Source organism: Delphinapterus leucas, chromosome 10, assembly GCF_059928025.1.
Source record: "Delphinapterus leucas isolate spDelLeu-1000000601 "Yukka" chromosome 10, BTC_Dleu_Yukka2, whole genome shotgun sequence".
Taxonomy (NCBI): domain Eukaryota; kingdom Metazoa; phylum Chordata; class Mammalia; order Artiodactyla; family Monodontidae; genus Delphinapterus; species Delphinapterus leucas.
The window spans coordinates 158,971-183,136 of record NC_143138.1 but is presented as its reverse complement, the minus strand read 5'-3'; the positions used below and the strand labels follow the sequence as shown (position 1 = coordinate 183,136).

The following is a 24,166-nucleotide window of genomic DNA, read 5'->3' as shown; positions in this document are numbered from 1 at the left end:
TGTTTCTGTTATTAGCCCAGAGAAAGAATGAGAATACTTTTTAAAGCATTTTTGTTAATAGTGAAAAATAGTTGTTTCCTGCAGGTGCTCTGGTTAAATACCCAACATGAAAGATGAAACAAACTCTGAAATTTTTACACTAGAAAGATAGACTTCTGGTTCTTTTTTCAGAGGAAGGGAGAAACCTTTCATTGCTCAATATTACTTCCTCAGCACCTACAAACAACACGGGGTTTCTGATTTGAAAAAGCACTGTCTTTGTGACAGGAGTTTTCACCATCCCTCAAATCTGGAGCAACCAGTAGGCACTGAAAACACAGCCCACAAATAAAGAAACACTTTCAGCAAACGCAGGCCACTGCCCCACCCAGTCCTCAATGTGGAATCGGAGGAAGGGATTTTTCCCGCTTAGATGTTATGATTACAGATTTCGGCTTAATTCCTACTTGAAATTCATCTACATGGCAATGATTTCTCCCCCGGCTCCGCCATCTGCTAGCAGGTGACGTGGGCAGGCCGCCAGGTCTGGTTATGCTACAAAGGAACCAGAACACTGCTATCCTCCAGGCTGGGTCCCCAGGATCCATGGGGGATGAGCAGGACCGATGTGATTCCGTGGAGTCAGGGCCCCACCAGAAGGCATATCCTGGTACTCTACCAGCCAGAGCGGTACCAACCAAATTTTCTAAATCCCCAGTTGTCTCCAAAGGCCCAGCCAAAAGCCCAGCACCGCAAATGCCTCCAGACTGACGTGGTAAAGGAGGAACCTTGTTCCCTGAGCGGTTCCTGCCCTGAGCCTGATGGTAATTATTAGTAATATGTATGAAAGAGTTACCGCGTGCATTTTGTTTATTCACTGAGGGCTTCACCATGGCAGACACTGGCATTCACTTTATCGCTAGCACCTGTTCCAGGGCCCTGCATGCGGCAGGAGCTCAAGAGTAAACCATCCACTCCCTGCCTTCAAATGGAAGAATTGTCTGGACAGGGGACTCGACAGTGTGAGGAAGGCATTCACAGAAAATAAAACAAAACAAAAATACTGCTAATTAAAAGTAAAGAAGAGCAAAACTCTGTGCTGGTGATGGTTTGGGGAAACAGGTATTTTGATATACTGCCAGTGGGGGTACAAATGGTACAACCTTTCCAAAGCTGATGTGTCAATATCTACTAATACTGCTAGCAAAGTCAGAAGTATCAGTCATGCTAGAAGAGGACCAAGGCAGTGAAGCCTTCTGGGAAAATCTCTGGCCTGGGAGAGAAGATCCAGGTTTCCATCAAGCTATCTAAAACAGCAGTGGGATTGTGAGAGTCCCTTCATGTCTCTGAACTTCAGCTTCCTGTCCACACAGTGATGGAGTCAGGTAGGTGATCTCTAGGACCCTGTTCAGCTGGGATTCCTACATCAAACAAAGAGCAGTAGGCATAAAAATGGAGCCAGAGCTCCTCAAAATCTCAGATATTAGTTTAGAGCTGACTCAGTGAGCATGAGGCTCCTAAGTTTCTGCCAAGTCTCTAAGACCCTTTATTCTGGAAGATCTAACCCTCAGATACTCTTCTGAAGAGACAGTAATTGGAGCCTTGGGCCTCTTTCCCTCCACTGAACACCTCGCCACAGCGTTCAGAGGATAAGCAAACCTGATCTCATCCACCAGAGAAGCACCTACGGTGCCGTGCAGGGCAGCAAGGCTCACAGAACTCCCGCATGGATGTGACAGGACTGAAACCTTTCTATTTTGGATAGTAACTACCTCCCCACTTCCAGCCCAGCCCAGCCCAGCCCAGCCCAGGGCTGCCCAGAGAAAGTTAGGGCCTGTTCTATAAACATGCATGGCTTTGAAGATCTCAGAAAGGGCACGAGGTGCCAGCTCCCTTCTCTCCTATCTCTTAGTCCTCCACCCTTTATCAGGGCCCTGAAACCATCTGCCCTCTCACCTCATTCCTGCCCTACTTCCATCCAAGGATCAGGGCCAGCAAAACATGGAGCTGCTGAAACATAAAAGCTATCCATTAATTCCCTACCGACTCCAAACAAGCAACTTCCCTGACTCATCTCAGGCTGGGTGAAATTATGGCTTCTGGAACTGAGTTTGAAACTTAAGAGACACAACTGCCTTTATGCATCAGGCAGAGGGCTACACAAAGGTCCGGAGCTTCTGGGGCCCTGGCGAGCGTCCTCGGCCCCAACCACTCAAGGCAAGCACGCCCGATCAGATAACTTTTGACGCCTCAGTTTTCCCCACCTGTGCAATCAGAGAATCTATCGTTTTAATTTTTAAACTAAGAATATATTCATGAATTACTTGTGAAGTTAAAAATGAATAAAGTAAGAGGGGCAACGTTAAAGTATGTCATGCTATAAAACGAAGGTCTAACCCTTAATAAAATGAAATCACAGGAAAGTACTTACTATCAAGAGAGGTAATAAAAGCACCCAAAGGCTGAAACAGAATGTTGCCAAATAAAAGCAGTCCCATGGGGAAAAGGCAGTAGATCTGGTACCCGGAGGCTCGGACCTGTTTCCCTCCACTGACCACATCACCCCAGGGTTCAGAGGATAAGCAAACCTGATCTCATCCATCAGAGAAGCACCTCCAGTGTCGGGCAGGGCAGCAAGGCTCACAGAACTCCCGCATGGAGGAAGTTCTGTGAGCCTGAAGATCTGGTATCTGGACGGAAGCCACAGTGTGGACGGATTCCGGGGCCGTGTTCCTACCTGACAACGTGTTGTGCCGAACAGGGCACAAGGGTGCGAGGCAGCCTAGAGGGCGAGGGTGGGGAGGACATCTATGCAATTTATTAAAATAAAGGAAACCTCAAGCCTCATCTTGTGATTTAAGAGGAAGTAAATCATGACCAGTTTACGTTTAACTTATCATCTAGGCCATAGCTTGGCTATATGTTTAATATAAACTACTGTTGATATATGAAAAATGGAGTAGCTATTTTCTAGGGAAATGTTAGGCTCCAGAAAAATGATGTGTGGTTGTTGTTGTTTCCAATAAAATCACGCTGCAGCACAAATTATAGCACCTTAACAAAACCCATGAGCTGAAACAACAAAGGGAAGTGCAAGCTCAAAAATCTGGAGAAAGGAACAGAGGTTTGTTCACATCCCACCGTCCTCTGTATGGTGATGTCAGTAGAATCACTTATTACTCTATATCCTCATTTATTTGAAACTGACTGAAATCTGGCAGCTGTAATGGACAAGTAAAATAGATAAATTTGAAATAAAAATATATTACCTACTCTCGCATAATATGAATTTAAGTGTAAACTGATTGAACTAGGATTATTTCTTTCAGAACAAGCCACAGCTCCCTCTCCAATACCCAACCCTAAAATAGAAAAACATACACATCACAACCACACTCGCATTATATTCTACAAAGAGGTAGTTTGGGCTCTGTCAAGGCTAATAAACAGAAATATATTTTGCTCCCAGCCAACAGCTCAAACCGTCCATTAGGGTAAAATTGAAGATGCTTTTGGAATTAGTGTGAAGGCAGACACACCCTGTTTACTCTAAAACCTAAAAGACAACAACAGCTTCTGCACTGACAGTCTGCACAGAGAAGCCCCGGAAAATCTCCAGGGACAATTTATCCTCCATTGCCTTTTTTTTCCTAGCAAATAATTGAGCTTAAATGGAAAAAATCAGGAAATGAGCAGACCGAATTCTTCTGGATTCTAAAACGGGAGATAATTTTGAAAGGAATTAAAATAGGTTTTAAATGTCCTTAAGATCCAAAGGGAAATGCAGCGTCAGCTTGTTCTTCGGCATTCAGCCAAGAAAGCCAAGCTAGCAGCGTAACAGAAGGACGATCAGGAAGAGAAGGCGTCCTCCCGCCACGCCACGGACCAGGCACAGACGTGGCCTGAGCGCAAGATTAACACGGCCGGTGACACAGGGGCACAGCGGTGCTGCAGAGAACATGGCTGCTTCGTCAGTGCCCCCTGGACCCAGGAGCACAGTGCAGACACGCGTGCACCTCAGTTCTCTCACCTCCAGTGCTGGCCTGGCGCTGTCGTGCACAGACAGAATGTGTGTCACCTGGTTCTTGCTCAACTGCTCTGCATCTCTGGCATCTGTCACAGAAGAAAGAGGAGGACATTTTAATGTTTTCTGCAAGTGAAGTACTCCTTAAGTTTAGCCGGCAAAAGAACACAAAATGACTTGCATGTTTCTCTCTTAAAAATTCATAACTGACTAGACCAGAATAATCTAGACTTAGGGAATCTAGGATTATTGCTTTTAGGTATTCTGCAGATAACTAAATTTATTTCTGATTGGCACATCTTCTGTTAAAAAGTAGTCATATAAAACTTGAAATATATTTAGATTAATAAACTTTATAATCATGAGCGTTACTGTTTAGAGGGAGTCACTTTGTAGTTGACACTTGTTAAGTTGTAGACCCTTAGGTTAGTATTTTACGTGAAACATGTAATAAGAAAGATGTTTCAAATATTTTTTAACTACCTCTTAATGATTAGTAATCTAAGTTAAAATTAAATACAAAAAAGCAACTTACTATATAAGATACAGGAATCTGCCAGACTTATCAACCCTAATGTCAAACACCAGGGAATGGCTCCAGATGCAGATAAGACTGTGGTTTATAACATCTACATTCACTTTATGGCAAAACTAAAAATGGAACATTTTCTGGAAATTCCAAACAAAATAGTCCATAAGTTATAAGTTGGCTATTAAATTATCTGCATATGACACTAAGGAGACACCAAAATTACATTTCCTTCCAGTGATCATACGTGTAGAAGAAAGTTGGAATAAATCCCCTCAAGTTGGAACTTCTGCTAATCTACAAAACAGGGCCCAGCAAGAATCAAGGAGGTCCGCTCCCCCTCTGCCCCTGTTCTGGCCTGGGGCAAGCCTTTGAAAATGATAGAGGGTAAAATGGACTGAAAATCAAATGTTTAATTATGATGTTTCTGGAGAATATTAATGACATGGGAAAATGCTCAGGATACGGTATTAGCCGGGGAGAGGGGGAGCAGGTACCAAACTACAAATACAATATAAACTCAATTTGTTAAAACACATAAAGACAAACACACACAGTGGGGGAAAACTGCTCTAAGGAATTAGTCCAAACGGTGATAATCTTGAAGAGATGGAATTACAAGTGTTTTAATCTTTTTTTCTTTATAGTTTTTTTGTGTGTATTCAACACAGGTGGTTGTAAAAGTTTAACATGCCTATGAACTACCTGGGTTTTTTTTAGAAAGGCAGATTCCTGGGCTCCAACTTAGTTCAAGGTCTATGGCAGGGCTGGGAACCTGCATTTCTAATAAGCCTTGGTGATTAAGCAGAAACTAAGAAACACCATTCTAAACATTTTGCAATTAGCATGTAACATTTTTAGAGTCAAGAGAATGATCTTTAAAAGTAATTTTAAAACGTCGGTTTTACTTTAAGACTCTTTTAACTGCCGCAACAACCCCAAGCAGCCTCCACGTCCATCACATAGGACCCGGCCCAGCAGACCCTCCGCCAACTACGCCAAGCCGGGGCTTCAGTGAGTTTTGAATTCGGCGGGAACTCAAATTATTTAGGGTCCCACAGGCAGGCAGACCCCACGTGTTCACCGAGTTGTGGTTTTCCAGTCCCCACCAGTACGTGCATTTTAGACAAGCGGTGAAACAAGGTCAAGCTGGAGCTGCTGGCGCCCAGACAAGGCGGGGCAGCGAGGCGTTCGGAGCAGCTGGGCGGGGTCTCCCCGCAAGGCACTCCAGGCCAGGCTCTTCCAGATTCTGACTCCACCCAGGACTTGAATTTTAAAGACTGTTTAAATATACGTGTTTTCCTTTTTTAAAAAACAGTGTTACTGAGATAATTCACATACCATAAAATTCACCCTTTTAAAGCGTACAATGCAATGGGTTTTAGTATATTCAGAATTGTTTAACCATCACCACAATCTAACTTTAGAGTATTTTCATCACCCCATAAATATACTTTTGTAACACAGATTAAGATAAACAACAACAAAAAAGGTGGTTTGGGGATAAAATTGTTTTCGAATACAACCACCCTTGATACCACAGATGAGAAAACTGACTGTTGGGCCCCAGAGAAAACAGAAGTGACTCCTGGGGATGCTTGTGCCCCTTCTGCTCTGCGCTCCTTTCTATTCTCTTGCAGCGCCATCCGTCCGCATGCATACGCCACCTTCAGATTACTCTTTCCCATAAGCACAGGCTCTGTCCACCCATTTACGTGCATGAGTGCTCAGCCAACACTATTGGAATGATGACATTTATTCTTCAGGACTACATGTTATTGGTGGATGGCTGTCTAGGGCCATGGGCACCGTGGTAACGGTGTGAATGCAGCTGGAAGGTCTGCCGTGGGGTCATCAGCTAGCCCACGTGCACGTGCACAAGCTCTCCCCGAGCACGAAATCTTTGGAGAACTTAGTCCTTTGCTGCTCAAACCGAGGTCTGGCAAGCAGCAGCCTGGCACCATCTGTGAGCGTGATGGAAACTGTTGGCAGGAGTATTGAATTTGGTTGGTATTTATTACAATTTCTGATTTGTAAAAATATTCACCCAGCAATTCTACTTCCAAGAATTTATCCTAAATTCTGTTGTTTTCAAAAACAAAGACATTCCCCTCTCCCCATGAAAGTGTTAATAATAATTCACTAAATAACCATAAAGATGTTCATGCATTCTAGCACCACTCCCCTACCTGCCACAAAGCACTGCTGCTTTTTCAGAACTACAGAGCTTACTAATTTAGGAACTCCAGGACTATTTTTAACATGTTCTGGCAGCAATTAGCAGCTGTCAGCTCACTGTGCTGAATTCTCTTTGAGGCCAGTTAGCTGCCCTCGGAGCCCAGGGGGAAAAGGAAATGAACATCACGCAGAGAAGTCATTGAGACTGTTTTAACAGTCGATGTGAACCTGAGCTCACAGATTTAAGCAACAACCAGAAAACAGACAGGAGTGTGTTCTTGTTTGTCTGGGGAGCCAGGCGTGGTGAGGAGGGCCCTCGCCACCAAAACAGGAGGCTTGTTTCTGCACATGTCCTGGGCCAAGTCCATGGATGACGCACAGTCCATCTCCAGCGCGAGGCAGACCGGGCTCCCCATCACACACACTCAAACGCCTCACAAGGTGGGGACCAGCCCCTCCCCTCCGCATGCACTTTGCTCCGTGGGTTGCTACTCACCTTTGCATCTACAGAGCATTTTGAGACAAACGAGCCAAAAATAAAAGGTCAGTAGCAGACAGCATATCAACAAATATTCAACAAGCTGCAGAGACATGTGTAAGCAGAAAAGTCAACACAGGATAAGAATAATCTGCCGGAGATGAAACTGCCACTTGTTTTCCCCAGGTAATTAGAAAAACGGGTTTCTGAAAATTTATTAATAACTAGAAAATAAAAGTGACAAAGATGACAAACACATTACATGGCTGCTAAATGTGCCTTTTAGCCATCTTCTTTTGATAATAAAGCTCCAGCAAGCGTGCAGAGTTAAAAAAGGCAGAGGTCAAGGTGGAATCTGCAGGGCTCCACGCCACTCTGCCAGCCATTGGCCAAGGTGTCGGGGTACAAGGACCAGAGCACAGTGGTGGCCACGTCCAGAGCAGACTCTGCATGAACTGACGTCTACACCTGGGCTCCATCATGCGTGAGAGCCTAAAGGTAATCTTTAAAACAGTGAACTCACCACTAGCAGGGGCGTCCAAGTGTCCGTCCACAGGTGATGGACAAACACAGTGTGGTTCATCCACACACTGGAACGTTATTCAGCCTTAAACAGGAAGGAAATTCTGACACAGGCTACAAAAGTGAATCAACCTTGTTATGCCCAGTGAAATAAGTCAGTCACGAAAGGACTAATACTGCATGACTCCACTCATACGAGGTCCCCAGAGCCATCAGATTCATAGACAGAAAGGAGGGGTGTGGTTTCCAGGGGCTGGGTTGGGGCATGGGGAGTTAGTGTCCAATGGAGACAGATTCAGTTGGGAAAATGGGAGTTCTGTGGACGGATGGTGGTGACGGCTGCACGACGGTGTGAATGGACTTAATGCCACTGACCTGCACGCTTCAAAAGAGGTTAAAATGGCCTATTTAATAGTTTACATATTTTACCCCAATAATAAAAAAGGAGAACTCACCTTTGAAGCTGCCGATATACAGGCCAGGCAGGATCTAGGGGGAGACACAGACCAGACGCGAGTGTTACAGGCCCGCGGCTGACGGCATCTGGCACGAGGCGGGGCCCTCCAGGAGGTGGAAGCGCAGCCCAGGCCTGTGCCCACCACACCCACCTCCCAGCACCTTCCCAGGTGGACAGCACGGACGACAAGCATCCTTGTCTCTTTCTGAGCCCAGCCCCAAACCAAGCGCCGCCAGCATCCCTTCCTCGCGTCCTGCCTGCCCGCCCCCCGCTTCCCCCCTCCCACTTCTCTCTCAGCTCCAGCAAACCCGCCCTCTGCAGTCTGAGGCTTCGCACATGCTGTTCCGCAGCCAGGCAGCAGCTCTACTCCCGCTCTCCCTATCCTTCAGGCCCCAGCTCTGACCCATGCCCTGGGGAGGCCTGTCCTGAGCCCTGCTTCAGCGCCCACTGTCTTCCCCTTGCAGTGATGCTGTCATGGACGTTACTAGGTGGAGGCCTGTCCCCTCTGCTGGGCTGCACACCCAGCTCCTGGCCCAGGGCTTGGCCCGTGATTACCATTCAATAAAGAGTTGCTAAATGAATGAAAGAACTGTCTAAACGTGCACGTTAATAAGAACACACATTTGCTGCAAAACATCTACTTCTAAGGCAGTGGTTCTCAAGCCCGACTATCCACCAGAATCAGTGGAATCTATTAAAACTTCAGGTTTCTGGGAAGCCCCCAGCCCCAGGCTCCACATAGAATGATTCAGTAGACCTGAGGCGGAAACGGGTGACTGTAATTCTCACCTTAAAGCACCCCCCACTTTGCAAAACACGAAGCTAATTCCTGTCCTGCCGCTACTCCGTATGGAACCTCTGAAATCCAAATATGGACACTGCTTTGGAAGCTACACCACGTATACGATTTCCAAGTGCACACAGCACACTGGCCTTGGGGACACTTCAGTGCAACCCCTGGTGCCCTGGCGACACCCTCATCAGCCCCATCTGCTTCACACTCTCCATTGTTTTTTTCCACTTCCACTAAGAAAGCTGAAAGCAGCAGGTAGTGCCGTCCTTCACGTGCTTGGATTCCTTCAAGCATCTTGCTGACAACCAGCTGCCTGCGGGGATGTACTGGGACACAGCAGTACTGGGTCCAGGGTCAGCGTCTGTCATGGGGACCAAAGAACTAATCGACCAAAATAGGACACTTGTGAGAGTGAAAAGGGGTACTATTAATAATCTAGGACAAAAGGCAAAATCCAGAAGTGACATCGTCGTCATGGAGACATGTGGTCACTCTGGCTGACTCAATACCCGGGGAGGCAAAACTGGCTTGGAGAGTGCCCCAGGGGACTGAGAGAGTCACAGCACTGAGGCTGGCAGGGTTAGCCCTGGAACCAGGAAATGGAAAACTGCCAAGGAACTAAAACACTTGACGGGTCTTTCTTGAAACATAATCAGTCTTTGGGATTCTCCTGGGAGGAAGGGTGGAGTAAACAGTTCACCATTCCTGTTTTAAAACAACGTAAGAACAATGCAAGTTCACCTGGGAGATGCCTCGAACTGATGCTCTCTGGCAGCTCTTGCCTGCACAGAGCTTTTTCACGTGTCATCTGCGCTTCTCCAGGGTCTCTCCTATCTTCATTAGATACTCAAGGGCAAAATCATCACCCAGCTCCTTTGGCTGATGGGGACACAGACTTCCTCCCTGACCGAACTTCGAGTCTTCTCCACCTGGCTGGTCCTTGGCCAGATTTAGCCAAGAACGCTGCTGAGCCAGGTGTCAAGTGCCCACCCGCTCTTGGTATCAGTCAAGCCCCTCTTCCTCCACCCTTGGCATCTGATCAAGCTCCATCAGTGATTTCCACCCACTCCCTCACCTGCCCCGGTTGCACTGGGAGTGGAGCTCCATCTCCCACTTGTAATGGTCTTGAATAGAATCATCCTTGCCATTTCCAATGTGTCAAAATTATTTTTCTTTCCTAACACTGACCACAGCAGTCTCCCAATTCATACAGCTGACAGTTACAATGGACCAGAACACAATCATGGAGCACGTTTGCTTCCCCAAAGTTGCAGAATGCATCATAGTGGCTGAATGGTTTCCTGAGTTCCTGTCACACACGGGTACCCTCTGGGCACTCGGGATACAGTGTGACCGAGAGACATGGCCCTGCCAGTGTCCCACTTCCCTTGCTGAGTTGCTTGCCTAGGGAGGGAAGAGGCGCCTTGACCACTCTGGGGTCCCCGAGGACCTTCAGGAGGCGATGACACTCAGGGGCCCTGATGTCCAAAAGAAGCGGGCTGGGAGAGAGGCAGGACAGGCAGGGGGCGGTGGAGACAGCCAGCCCTGAGAAGGAAGGCCCGTCTCTCCTGGGAGCAAGCGTGAAGGAGGCGAGACGGAAGGGGCAGAGGAGGGGCAGCCGCTGCAAGTGTTCAGGCTCTAGGTTAAGTGCCTCTGAGATGCTAGGTGTGTGTGGCTGTTAGAGAGAAGTATTTTTATCTACTGTATCTGGGAAAGATCATGATAAATATAAAGGAATGCTTTCCTTATTGTGCTCACCTCTGGAAGGGGACACTGGGGGCTGGGAGGTCTGGAAAGACCACTTCTAGATTTCCGTTGGCACTTTTACATATCGTGCACATGCATTACTTCAATTTAGTTTTTCCAGAAAGTCAAGTGGGGTTATTTGGGGAAAAGATTATGGCCCATTTTTGCTTTTCTTCTTTGTACTTCTACTACCTTCTCTACTAAACATAAGTGAATATATTTCATATTATTTTCAAATAAAATAAAACAGGGGCATGAGATTAGCTCATCTCTGGGCTCTACTGCTCTCGAACTGATTGTATGTTCCTTGAATCTATCCTTTGGAACTCACCTCCAGGGCGTCTTCCAGACCCTGCACCCCATTATCCTCCCACCCCCACTATTGATCCCACCTGTCCCCTCACGGTGTCACCTTCTCCCCGTCACCCAGAATGAAAAACGTGGAGCCCCCTCCCAGCTACCCCTCCCCTTGGTAGCTCTCAGTGAGCTACCAAGTCCCATCACGGCCCTTGCCCCTTGGTTGTGAGGCCAAGGGTCCCAGTGCAGAACCTCACAGGCTAGAGCAGTAGCCACTGAACTTCTCTGTCTCATCAAATTAATTTCTGAAAGCCATATTCTCATTGGGTCATTTTCTAGGTCAAAATGTCTGTTGGCAAACCCTTTCCCAAGAAAATGAAGGCCAAAACTGAAAATGAGCTGAGAGTTTCAACGTGGCTTCCTGCCTCTAAAGGATTCCCCACTTCTCTTCAATCTCCAGTAAGGCCAGATAACCCCCATTTTCCCAATATCCCCTCCTGGTTCCACCTTGGAACATCACCTGCTCTGCTCCCAATACTCTCTCTAAACAGGGAAGAGATGCTCACTCTTTGGGGTCCCTCATCCCATGGGTATGTTTGAAAATTATAAACCCTGTAATTGACAGCTATTTTATTGGTTTCCTAGCCTCTGAAGCCCTTTCCTGTGTTTGGAGAATCCCCATCCCCACTCTGGAGTCTTAGTGGGAAGCAGAGCCCAGCTCTTCCTACATAAGATCCCCACTCCCATTTGCCTTCCTGCTACAGCAGGGACATGGGACATAAGTGCAACACGTCTCCACAGCTCCTCCAGACGAAGCCAGAGACAACTCAGAGCATCCTCTCTTGCAGTAGGGCAGGTGGAACACGCAGGACCCACTGGCAGCAGCAGTAGCATCTTGGGGCAGCCGCAGAAATGCTCTCACCAGACCAGTTCTAGGATCTGCTCCTGGCAGGTAGCCTAAATCTGGTTCTCCAGACTTCCCAGCCTTCTGACCTATTCTACCTAAAGGAGTCACATTTGGATTCTGTTGCTTACAACCAGGGACCCTGATGTTGGCCGTTCAACCCAGAAAAACGCACAAATGCAAATGAACTGCACAGACCTTCAAGCAAGTCACAGACTAGCAAAGCCCCACCCACCTACAAGGGCAGCCCCACTGGCACTCCAGGAGCCAACAGGAGACGCCTCCCTCCTCTGGACACCACGCCTGCCTCAGTCAGCACTAGCTTCCACTCCTCCACAGATCCCCAGTTAGTCTGCGCCTCTGGGCCCTGATGCAGTGCCTTTGTTCAGCTCCTGCCTGACCTACTGCAACAGCTCTTAGAGACCTCCCTGCCTCTGGACTGGTCCCTCCAAAGGATTCCTCAAGCCTCCTTCAACACACTAAAATCTCCTTAGGGCTCCAAGTAGCTATCAGAAATTCGACACCTCAGCAAGAAAGACCTTCAAGGATGGAGGTTTCTAGGTCTTTAGCCTCCGCCCCATGGCTGGCCAAGGTGATGATGCAGAGATGCAGGCCAGGATCCCCAATTCCAACATCTGGGTTTTATGGGAAACAGCCCAATTTTCAAATACTGTCAACTGTATTTTTTTAAAACCTTAAATACTGTGATAAATAAAACATCTGTAGGCTGAGTATGGCCCATAGACATCTAGTTTATGACCTCTATCTGCTGCCTGCATCATATTTGTGAATATGTTTTCTCTAAACTTGAGTGGTTCTCCATTGACTGGTAGATACTTAAGTAAATGTTTCTTCAACAAACGAATGAACAAGTAGACAACGTGAGTCAGGTGGGAGTGGGCCAAGCAAGGAAGAGAAAGATGGAAAACCATGATGAGTGAGGCCTGAGAGATCATGCTTTACCCCTTCCTGCTCTGGGAAGTTTTCTGTTCAGGGCCAGTGGCTCTGGGGCTGGTGTTAAAGGAGAGCAGCTCCCAGAAGAGACCCCGGGGCAGAGCGCTGGCAAGGACAGAGGTCTGAACTTAGCAAAATCAAGGAGGCAACTTACCAAAAATCATGTAAGATGCACATTTTACATGCACTTAAATATTTTAATTATAAGGAGAGGACAGAGTTGTGCCAGTAAACTTTTAACTCCATTTTCCAGACTAGGAGAATAAGCTACAGATTCAGGGGCTGGAAATAGAAAGCAAATTGCTCAATCCCAGTTTCTGTAGTTTCTTCCATATAAAATTACAAAACAAGATCCAGGAAGGCTGGAGAACTGGCCATTGCCAGACAGAGAAATTACATTTTTGTTTTCAAGGAGAAAAAAAAAGCCCGTAAATATTTAAATTTCTATACCAGTCAGCCTCAGTTCAAACTTAAAACTCAAAAAATCTGACTGGTTGACTCCCCTGGTATTATTGCTGCTGGTAAATCCCTAAGTACAGAGAAAGAGAAAATGAAATGAAATCTTTTTCCAGCAGGCTCATGGCTCCTCTTGGCCCATGGGGGAGGCCAGGGAAGGGCAGAGTGGGCATCTGGGACAAAGCGGCTGACCAGTGAATTCGTGGAAAGTCTGAACTCAAGCCAGAAGCAAGAACACAGGGGGAGTGAAGTTATCACCACATAGTGAGAAGTAAGGATAGATCAAGGAAAACGTCTGTAAATGCAACGTGGGAATGTTCTATGGCTCTAAAAGAAAAGTAGAGAATTGCTCCCAACCATCCTTGGGCCTTGGAAACCATTGTTCTTTCCCTGTGCTGAGGATGTTCATGCCCCATCATCCACCTGGGTGGCTGCTTGTCTGTCACTCAGGTCTCATATGAGATAACAGCTCCCAGGGAGATCTTCCCTGACCATCAAACTCCCTGGCACCCTCTGTCACATTACCCTGTTTTATTTTCTTTATCACGTTGATCACTACCTAAATTTTTTTCATTTGTTTGCTTACTTTTTTGATTGACCTTAAAGCAGGGGTTGTGTCTGTCTTGTTCCCTGCTGTGTCCCAAAAGCCAGGCCCAGAGATGGGCACATGAAGCGATAATCACTGAATAAAAGGTGATGAAACACACCACAAAGGGAAACACTCTCTGACATTCTGCTGGTCAAAAATGATCCTTGTTTTCTACTAGAACACTGTCTGGGAGAGATAACGAAGGTTATCCTGCAGAAACCCTGCCTGACCATGGCTGATGGCTCCTCTTGGTCAGCCTCCTTCACAGCCACACTGTCCGAACACTGACCACAGACACATGGACAAAATCAAATCCTTCGCCAAAAAAAAGCACTTGGGCACAAAACAACATTGCTTCTAAGACAGGAAATATTTTAAGTTTATTTTTTAAACATTTTTCTTAGTACTTCAGGATGCCATGGAATCCGAGGGCACCCCCCAAACAGATGTAAGATCAAATGCCTGATCAAGTAGCAGTACACGGTCACGGGGCGGGGCACCTTAATTCTTCCTAGGTTAGAAAGGACTCTGTGGGCTTCAAAGCCAGGGGCGACGGGGAAGACTTTGGTGGATTCCCTGAAGGTCTAAATGTCACAGACTTTCTTAATGCCATTTCACCATGAACTTAACAGTGTGCATTTATGAAAGGAAGAATCTGAGAATACTCTTGTGTGCACTTAGAACAGTGCCTTAAGCATCTATTTCTTTAAAATGAAATAAAACTGTAATGTTGAGAAGAAAAAACATTCAAGGGGTGGTGTGCAGAAGACAGAAACCACCAGCATGGAACCATGCATCCGCCAGGCCCACAGCCACGCCGCCTGCGGCGTGCTCCCTCCTGCAGGACTCCTCTGTAGGCTGCCTGTGACCAATTTGGGTGGCAGGGTCTTGTCTTTCACGCTATTTCCCACTACAGGATCTAGGACGGTGCCTTGACAATAGCAGGAATTCAATAGCCTAATTTGATGAGCTGGTGAATGGACAGACGAGTGAGTTACGAAGGCAGCCACGTCGGCTGCTCCGTCGTGGAAACAGCAGCATCTAACAGCACGAGGACGTGTGACCTTCCAGACGCTTCCCAAACTAAAACCATGCTTCCCAACCTCTTCAGCCTTATTCCACCTTCTGATAACGATTCAGTTCCATATCACACAGGGCTCGGGAGATTGTGAATGGAGAACCCCAGGCCAGTGGCTCTCAACTGTAGTTTTACCCTCCAGAGGACATCTGGCAGTGCCCAGAGAAATTTCTGGTTGTCACCATGAGGGGAGAGTGCTACTGGCATCTAGCGGGTGGAGGCTGGTATGTTGTTCACCACAACGCCATGAAGCCCCCACTGGGGTCCACATCAAAGAATGATCCAGCCCCAAGTGTCAACAGTGCAGAGGTTGAGGAACGGGCTATGCCTAGGGGGACGTATTCTCCTTGCTCTTTGCCCTTGGACTATACTCCTTTCTCAACCGTACTCCCTTGTCTTCCTAAGAAGAGAAGTCATCCTAAAACAGGTGTCAACCATATCTAAAGCAGATGTCTTCGCTGTCACCGTTGATGGGAAAAATCCAAGAACACTAATAGCAGTGCATATTTGTACTTTACAGTTTGCAAAAATGTCTTCTAATACATTCTCATTTGCTTCTCCCAAGAATCTGGGTAGTAATTGGGGGAAGTAACATTATACTCATTTTAGAGCCAAATAAGGAGACTAGTTAAGCAAACCACCATCCCTATGAATCAAGGGCAATAAAGAAATTGATGCTCAGAAACGGAGTGACTTGTTCAAGAACACACCCATGCAGTAGCAGAGTGGTAGAAACCACAAATCAGGCTTTCTGATAGCTCTGCCCCTCTCTTTCACAACAGTGGTCTTCTCATAGAAAAGTGATGCACCAAGTTAAGTGTTTGCCTCCCGCTGCCATGAGTAAGTTGCCCATGAAATACTGGGCAGCATCTGTTTCCACCAGGTAGGATGCTTTCAGGGGAAACAGGGCAGTGAGGAACGAAAAGGCCGCCAGACTGGGCAGCTGTGTGCTGGATGAACTGAACCAACGCTGGGTCCTTACAACCTGCCCTAGAATGGTAATGCTTCAGCCCACTTTTAGATCATTAGTTCAGGTTGCTCAAGATAAAAACATGCACATTTCTCTAATAGAGTGCTTGGCCAGAGAGATTAGATTTTTGTTTTTAATGGGCTATTATAGTACTTAAGACTAATAAGACGAGAATGAGGACTTTTCTTTATAGGCCCTCCCCCAAAAGATTTGGGGGTCAGACCTTTGAGAAAACTTCGACTCAACTAGGAATTTTCAAAGGCTCCACAGAAACACATTTGCTTGCAGCAGCCTGTTTAGTTTAACCTAATCCTACTAGAGACACTTGCTAGACTGGCCTTCAGCAGCAAGGCGGGGCAACCTGCATGACGCCAAGAGCTAGGCCACCTGGCTTTGAGTCCAGGCTCTGCCACTCACCCAGTGGGTGACTCTGGCCAGGTCATCTGTAAAGCAGGGATGAAAATGGCAGCACCTGCTTCCTGGAGTTGTGGTGGGGATTCAATGAGTTACTCCATGTGGTGAAGTCTCAAAACAGGCCTTGGCACACCGTAAGTTCATCAGTGACTATAATTTTGGTCACTTTAGAGGATCTATTTGGAAACTGCACAAAGAACAATGAAAAAATAGTTGTAGTTGCCTGACTTAACCCTCTCCTCCTTATATCAATATCAAACATGAAGGGAGAGAGGAGAAGGCTTTTCCTATTTTGCAACTAATTTGGGACTCCAGGGAGCTTTTTTCAGTGTCTTCAGAAACCACTTGGAATGAACTGGTATTAGTTCAAAGGAAGACTTCTACTATCTTCAACATCAGTGGGAACTGGGTTCAAAACCCAGTTCGGCCACTTCCTAGCATTAGGACCTTAGACATGCTACTTAACCTGAGTCTCCATTTCCTAATCTGCACAGAGAGTAAGATAAGGCAGACTGACGCCTAGGGCTATAGTGAGGCTTGGATTTTATAAACTGCAGGCACACTGTATGAGGCTCAAAAAAAAAAAAAAAGATTACAACTGCTGTATTCTGTTTCCTCATCATCTTTTTTTTTTTTTTTTTTTTTTTTTTTGCGGTACGCGGGCCTCTCACTGCTGTGGCCTCTCCCGTTGTGGAGCACAGGCTCTGGACGCGCAGGCTCAGCGGCCATGGCTCACGGGCCCAGCCGCTCCGCGGCATGTGGGATCTTCCCGGACCGGGGCACGAACCCGCATCCCCTGCATCGGCAGGCGGACTCTCCACCACTGCGCCACCAGGGAAGCCCTCCTCATCACCTATAATTGGCCAGAACACAGATGTTTCTTCCCCTAACACTCTCCAAGTAGCACGCTGTGTACACCTAACTGAGATGGGCACGATATTCTGCCACACAGGAGACTGGGGGCGTATTGATGAGAAGATCCTCCACGAGGACAAAGAATAGAAATAAAAACTGCTGTATTCAAAAACTGCTGCATTGTTTAGTTCATAAGTTTCCTTTTGCCAAGGATGACCGACTTTTGTGAGGCTGGAAATAAATCTTGTCCCAGGCACCTCAGGGCACACACACGGCAAATAAAGTTTTCAGTTCCAAAGGCACTGCGTTTTTATCTATAAATGTTCTTAGAAAAGCATTTCTACGGCTAGCACCTTATACTAATTCCACTAGGTCTGCAAATCAACCATTCTTTTTTTAAATTTTTAACAGAAAAAATGAAGCCTAGTTCCAAGTCACACACTAACACATGAGCAAATTCTAATTAAGGCTTTTAATTTCTCGCTTCCAGCAATCTACTTTGCCACTAAACAACCTTGCAACTTAGAGCAATTCTTCAGATCTCAGCTTAAACATCTGTTCTCCAGCATGATCCTTGGCCTGGACTGAATGCTGCTTCTAGGTTGTGCTCATCACATCTACTTACCCGACTCTCAAGAAATTGCCTATCATCCTCTGGAGCCCTCACTCCTCCCCACCTTGTGTTTGTTTTCTCTCTCTTTCTCTCACACACACACACACACACTCACACAACCCGTGTTGTGTAATACAGTAGCCATTAGCCACAGTGGCTTTGAGTACTTAAAATGTGGCTAATCCCAAATGAGATGTGATTTAAGTATCAAATACACACCAGACTTTGAAGACTTAGCCCAAAAAAATATATACAAACCATTCTAAGAGTAACTTTATCATGGTTAAATGTTGAAACAACAATATTCTCAACATATTTCAGTTAAATATATTATTAAAATTAGTTTCTTTTTACTTTTTTAATGTGGCTACTAGAAAAATTTAAGTTACATATATAGCTCACATTATATTTCTATCGGGCAACTGCTGGTCTATACTGAAGGTTCTGTGAAAGACCTCTGTCTGTGTTTTTTACCATTGCACCTCTCCTAGCCCCTCAACCAATACAGCACCTGGCTAATAGTAAGTACACAATAGCAGTTCGTTGATTTAATGGTGTCTCTAAATCTGTCTGTATGTATGTTTCCCCGTCTCTACATTGGAGATAGTGGCTCTACGTACAATATAAGATGGTCATGAGAATAACATCATCAAGAAATGTAGTGCTTTCTCTGAAAGGTAAAAATCATGATATGAATATGACTGCTTTTGCTGAAAAGCCTGCAATTAATTTTGAACACTTAGGCAATGATTTGTATGCCTAAACACGTTCTTTGAGTTATAATAGAAAAATATTACAAATTAATGCTGAAAGAGGTGGAGAGTGAACACCTCAAGGGGAAATAACTGTAGGAAAAAAACAAAGTAAAGCTGAGGTGTGACCACAACTAATGGGAAGGCAAACAGAGCCCACAAACTCGCAGAAGCCCCTTTATTGTTCTGTTTGCATTAAAAAAGCAGAAGCGCATGGTGCTGACAGATTCCAGTGCTAATGGGGACATACATACTGCGAGTACTTATCCAAGAAAGAAAGAGTCTCTTTCCACCCACCCTTCCCACCGAAAAAGCCCTCACAAGGAATACCATTCTGGTTACCAAAAAACCTCCGGTACGCAGGCCTAAACCACACAATCCCCTTTTATATAAACTGAGTCTCCATGACAGTGAACTTGACGTGGCAGGGGAAGAGTTAAGTGGGTGCCTTTCCTACCTGCCTGGACTGCTAACACTCCAGCTGAAAGAACCCCAGGGCTGACAAATCAGCTTTATACCCACCCAGTAGGGAAGCTGAAAGTGCGAGGAGACGCGGGTGAGTGGAATACACCGGGGAAGAGAAGCAGACCAGAGACTAATCTCTGATCCAGGACCATTTCAAAGACCCGTGAAGATGAGGGCTTTAAATAAAAGAAAGTTTTGTAAGTCTTTTCTTTAAACCAGAAGTACCAGATCAAAAGCTCCTTAACCTTGCGCTTGACGTGAATACACCCCAAGCAACTCTCAACTGTAAGAGCTGGAATCTGGTCCCCTCCACCGGCAGGAAAGGCACAGACCATCCCACGGCCTCGGAAGAAGGGTCTGGGGCGCCGGAGAGCAGAGCAAGCCGGGTTTTCTATTCTAGAAGGCACAGGTCGCCCTGCGCAGAAACCACGCGATCCGGATAAATCAGCTCTGAATCTGTGCTCTCACCACCCGCCCCCCCCCGCCCCCCAGGGAATTAAAAGCACCTCAGGATTTAGGCCTCTGTCAACTTTTCTGTCCACAAGAAAAAGTTATCTGCGTACACGGAAAAAAAAAATCTGGGAAGAGGAAATTACGGAAGAGAAGACACTTATCTACTCCACTTTAGTAATGATGTGGGTGGTGATGCTTCAAGAGCCGAGTCTGGGGGTGAAGGGGAGGGGAGAAAAGGCAGAAACCACAATCCTTGTGAGCTCAGCCCAAGTCGGGGCAGAACAAGCGCCGGCGCCGCTAAAGGGCACGGCTAGTTCTCAGCCACAAGCCGGAAGCGGCGGGGCCCGGGGGCCTCGCACACGCAGGCACGCGGCGGCCCCCGCCTCTCGGGGGCCCGGGGGCGCGGACGGGGCGCGGAGGGCTCCCCTCGCCGGCAAAGCCCCGCGCAGGCAGGCTGAGGAGTGGAGGCAGAGGGCAGGAACGAGGGACACGTTACCTTGTTCATCCCATTCCCCATGGCGGCCGCGCGGTCTAGCGCCCGGGGCGCGGCGGCAGGCGCACTGAGGGCATGTTGGAGCGGGCGGGGGAGCAGCGGGAGGGCGGGCAGGGGTCACTGCGCGCCCGCAGCGTAAACAGCAACACGGACCGGCGGCGCCCAGGCCTCTCTGTCCGCTGCGCTCCTGTCCCCCGCGGCCCCCGGGCTCCCCGGCCGCCGGACAGCGGCACAGGCGCCCCTGCGGGAAGGGGATCGCGGCGCCCGCCCCCTCCCGGAGTGAGCCCGGCGCCTGCCACGCCGGCCCCCGGGACTTGTGGACGCGGCTCCTAGGGGCCCGGCCGGGGCGCAGGGATTATGTCTCCCGGAGGCCAGGGTGCAGGGACATGACTCCTGGAAGCGGGGGCCTCCAGGATTCTGGCTACTCGGGGGCCCGGGCGCAGGGCGCACGCGCACCCCCCGCCCCGACCGCCGTCGCCCTGCGCGTTCCGAGACGGGGCGGGGCCGCTGGTCACGCAGGCGCAGCCCCTACCCAGTGAGGCGTGTCACGGGTCGCTCCCCGGGGGTCAGGGTCACCAAAACTCCGGCAGGCCTTTCCCCGGGGCCACTGGGGGCCTGTTACCGGCAGTCGCCGCCCTGCCTTGACTGCCTGGGTGAATCAGGTGCTAATCGAAGCCTTGGCCTTGCAGGCTCCCCTGCCTGGGTTTTCTGAGTGCTACCGATTTAGGCCGGGTGGGGGGATTCCTACGGCCCTGCCGCACCCACGAAGAGCGAGAAGGCTCACCCGGTGGAGAAGGTGGGCTCGGTGACTCATCTCTGGGATGACCTAACCTCCCGACCCTGGCAGAGCAGATGTCCGGATGTCAGACGTCATACCGTGACTTTGGACGGCCAGCGTGTCCCCTTCAGATTGTAAACTGGCTCTAGTAGTTGCATGGGTATGTTGATACAATTGCTTCTGGAAAGCCCCTTTCCTTGCTAAGCAACACGGTAATGTCTGCGTTGTGGTTCTGCCTGGAGTGGAACACTTTCTAACCTGTAGCAGAATTGTGTTAAGTATTCTGTCACCCTTACTAAACTGACTTCTTCCCTGCGGACAGAATCCTTGAACTAGGCGTTTAGCCATTTCCTTCTTATACCCTCAGCAATGCCCTGCACATCGTGGGTGCTTGATAATTATTTGTTAAATGAACGGATGCCTCATTCTGATACGGCCGGGCTCACCTCCGATGACCTCATTTCATCTGCTCCTCCTTTCCCGAGTCGCAGCCACACAGACTTTCTGTGTGTCCCTTGAACGTGCCACCCTTGGCGCTTGATCACTTGACCATGGCCTTGAGCCTTTGTGTGGGCTGTGCTCTCCACCCAGCCGTCTCAGTCCCTAGCTGGCTCTTCCTTTCAAGCTCCCAGCCCAGATGTCACCTCCTCAAAGAGGCTTTTCCTGACCACCCGATCTAAAGGAGATTCTCCAGTCACCATCATATTACCCTGTATTGTTTTCTTCATAGCAATTAAGATGAGTGGACATTCTCGTATTTATTTGCTATCTATCTCACTGGAAAGCATCCTGCAGAGGAAAAGGACCTTGTCTGTCTTATTCACTGCTGTAGCCACATGGCCAGGGACAGGGCCTGGCACAAAATAGGCGTTCAGTAAATATTTGTGGAATAAGTTCACAAATTCCAGAAGACTGAGGAAACAGTAGTGAGGCTCTAAGGAAGGCTGACATTTTGAAAAGAACTTGCAGACTCCATCTTAGTCATTTCCCTCCTTGTTGATGTCTTCTGGGCCTTAACAGGTACCAGAGCCCCACGTGTAGGAAGCCCCCCTTGGTGTGCACCCAAATTGTCCCCCGTGGGTAGGATAGGACCCTTCCTATCCCTTGCTTCTGGGGTGTTCCTTCCCCACCACCTTCACTTCCTCTTTTCCCTCCCCCTCCCAGTCACCTGGACAGGCCACCTCCTCTGCCCCTCACCGTCATTACTTGTACTGCCTTCCTGCTTATAGACAGCACAGCATGGTTAGTGGGCTGCCTGGGGAATCCCAAGACCAGCCTGTGTCCCTAAATCTCAGAGTGCTATTGGGCAAGATGATCAGCTTTTCTGAACCATTTTTTTCCTCCTTAAAATAGAGCATTGGACTGTGAATTTTCAAAGGTCCTAGCCAGCAATCAGTGAACGATTATTTCCCTCCTCTGCTTGTGCTGTCGTTGCTTCCAGTTCAGATGAACTTTCGAAAACATGAACAATTCTTGAGTTAGTACTTGCCCATAAATGACAGAGCCACACCCAGTTTTTCTTCTGCCATCCATTTGGAACATTTTCTTTCTCTTATTCATTTCTTATAAACTTATTTTCCTAGCTCAGACCATCTGCTTAACAAGCCCTCCTAAGCTCAGGACCAGCTATGGTGTGTGCGTGTGTGTGCGTTTGTGTGTCTGTATTTGTGTGTGTGTGTCTTTGTGCGTGTGTGTGCACGTGTGTCTGTGCGTGCATGGGTGTGTCGGGAAAGTTTTCCACGAGGGACTCTATCTCCCTGCACTCCCGTCCACCGTATCCTTGAAGCTAACCCCAACCCTCTGCATCATAACCCAAATTGCCGTTGTCATGTGTTGCAATTCTGTGACTAAAGAAAAGGAAAAGAGAAAGTCTGATCCATTTTGACATGTCCTGATTTTCTCTTTTAATTTTCATAGCACCACCTCAGAGATTTTCAGGTTCAGCTCTCATGCTGAACAGGTGACATACTCATTTCCAAGCTCCTTCCTGTCTTCCTCTTTTATTCTTTATAGCTGCTGATAATGGAAAGAAGGGAGGGAAGAAGACTCCTAGACGAAGCTGGAGTAGAATTTATTTAGATTCACGTTTAGAGTAGAATCTATGCACTTGCATTCTTATTCGTAAAATTGTTAAGGCATCATAAGCCTAGTGGAATTTCACTCCATGTAAGATTTTTACTTCTACTTTTCTTCCTGCTGTTTTCCTGTCTCAGCACAGCCAACACCACACATTTTGGCAGCAACTCCCAAACAAATAAAGCTTTCATGTGTGCACAGTGCGGAATGGTTACCAGTCACGTGGGCCAGCAGGGACCATACGCATGTGGTTAAGGATAACCAGTTAGTGGTGTGTTTAGTGAGCAATAACTTTGAACTTTAAGGTGGGAGTGTGTAAAAGCCCACAAGCAGAAGTTCAGCCATTAGAGCCACAGCCAGGTCATTACGGGTGTTGCTGGTAATTCAGAGAATTGAGATAAACCTTGGCCCAAGTGGGAAGTAGTTAAGTAATCTTCCTTGGCCTTTTGAACATACTGTAATCTGGAGTGTCTCAGCCTCAGCACTGCTGACATTTGGGGCTAGATCTTTTTTTTTTTTTTTTTCTTGTGGGGCTGTCCTGTGCGTTGTACGATGTTTAGCAGTATCCCTGGCCTCTACTGCTGGATGCCAGTGGCACCCCTCTGTCATGATGGTCAGAAACGTCTGCAGCCCTTAGAGAGCAAATGCAGCCCCTGCCAGTGTTGTTTGTGCAGTGGGCGCATAGGGGTGAGATCTTTTAGGGACGAGATTTCTTTCTCTGTGTGCCTCTTTCCCTCTCTCTTTCTCTCACTTGGTAACCACTTAAATGTACACTAATAGGTGATGTTAGCCCTCTGCAGAATCCTCAGGCCACACGGTCAAATTAGAACCAATTAAGAACAAGAGGTTAAGGTGAAGAGCTAATCTAGCCAAAACATGACTGAAAGTTAAAAAAAAAAGCTAGAACCTAATGAATTGTGGAAATAAGTAAAAAAAAAAAAAAAAGTCTATAACTACTGAAGCAAAAGCACAAAACATTTTTCTCTGCTTCTCCAGAACTGTCCAGAAAGAGAGTGGGTATCCAGTTGAGTGCTTGGGGCCATGCCGAGCAGTGTGAGCACAAGGATGGCCCCTTCAGTGACCTCAGCGTTTGAAAGGCCACTAATTTCCAGCCTCCAAGCAGTCTCCTGAACATGAACTTGGTTTCCTTCTTCCACTTAAGAGGTTTGGGGACCGCGGATCTCAGAGCACTGACAACTGGAGAGTGTGGCGTCAGGGGAAAACAGCAGGAGGAATGAATACCCAGGTAGGTAAGCAGGGCGGAGAGACGTGGTGGAGAGTCTGGGGGGAGGAATGAATACCCAGGTAGGTAA

The 24,166-nt window shown here is 47.5% G+C and overlaps 1 protein-coding gene and 1 long non-coding RNA gene across 7 annotated transcripts in view; one reads left to right on the top strand and one right to left on the bottom strand.

The window, feature by feature from the left end:
• The window catches only part of DUSP22 (dual specificity phosphatase 22), a 72,075-nt gene extending 51,938 nt beyond the window's left edge, over window positions 1-20,137 (bottom strand). For 3 of the 5 annotated variants that reach the window (XM_022586513.3, XM_022586514.3, XM_022586512.3), the window contains exons 1-3: window positions 20,003-20,135; window positions 8,166-8,199; window positions 4,010-4,092 (exon numbers count right to left, since the gene is read on the bottom strand). In XM_022586513.3, coding sequence (XP_022442221.1) covers window positions 4,010-4,092; window positions 8,166-8,199; window positions 20,003-20,023 — 138 coding nt within the window. In that variant the 5' untranslated portion in view covers window positions 20,024-20,135. Of the gene's footprint in view, window positions 1-4,009; window positions 4,093-8,165; window positions 8,200-20,002 lie in introns of all 5 variants that reach the window. The other 2 variants (XM_089918179.1, XM_022586511.3) reach the window with 2 other exon arrangements.
• The window catches only part of LOC111181292 (uncharacterized), a 28,872-nt gene continuing 24,837 nt past the window's right edge, over window positions 20,132-24,166 (top strand). For both annotated transcript variants that reach the window (XR_002646428.3, XR_002646429.3), the window contains exons 1-2: window positions 20,132-20,937; window positions 23,850-24,099. This is a non-coding gene — a long non-coding RNA (uncharacterized LOC111181292). The remainder of the gene's footprint in view (window positions 20,938-23,849; window positions 24,100-24,166) is intronic.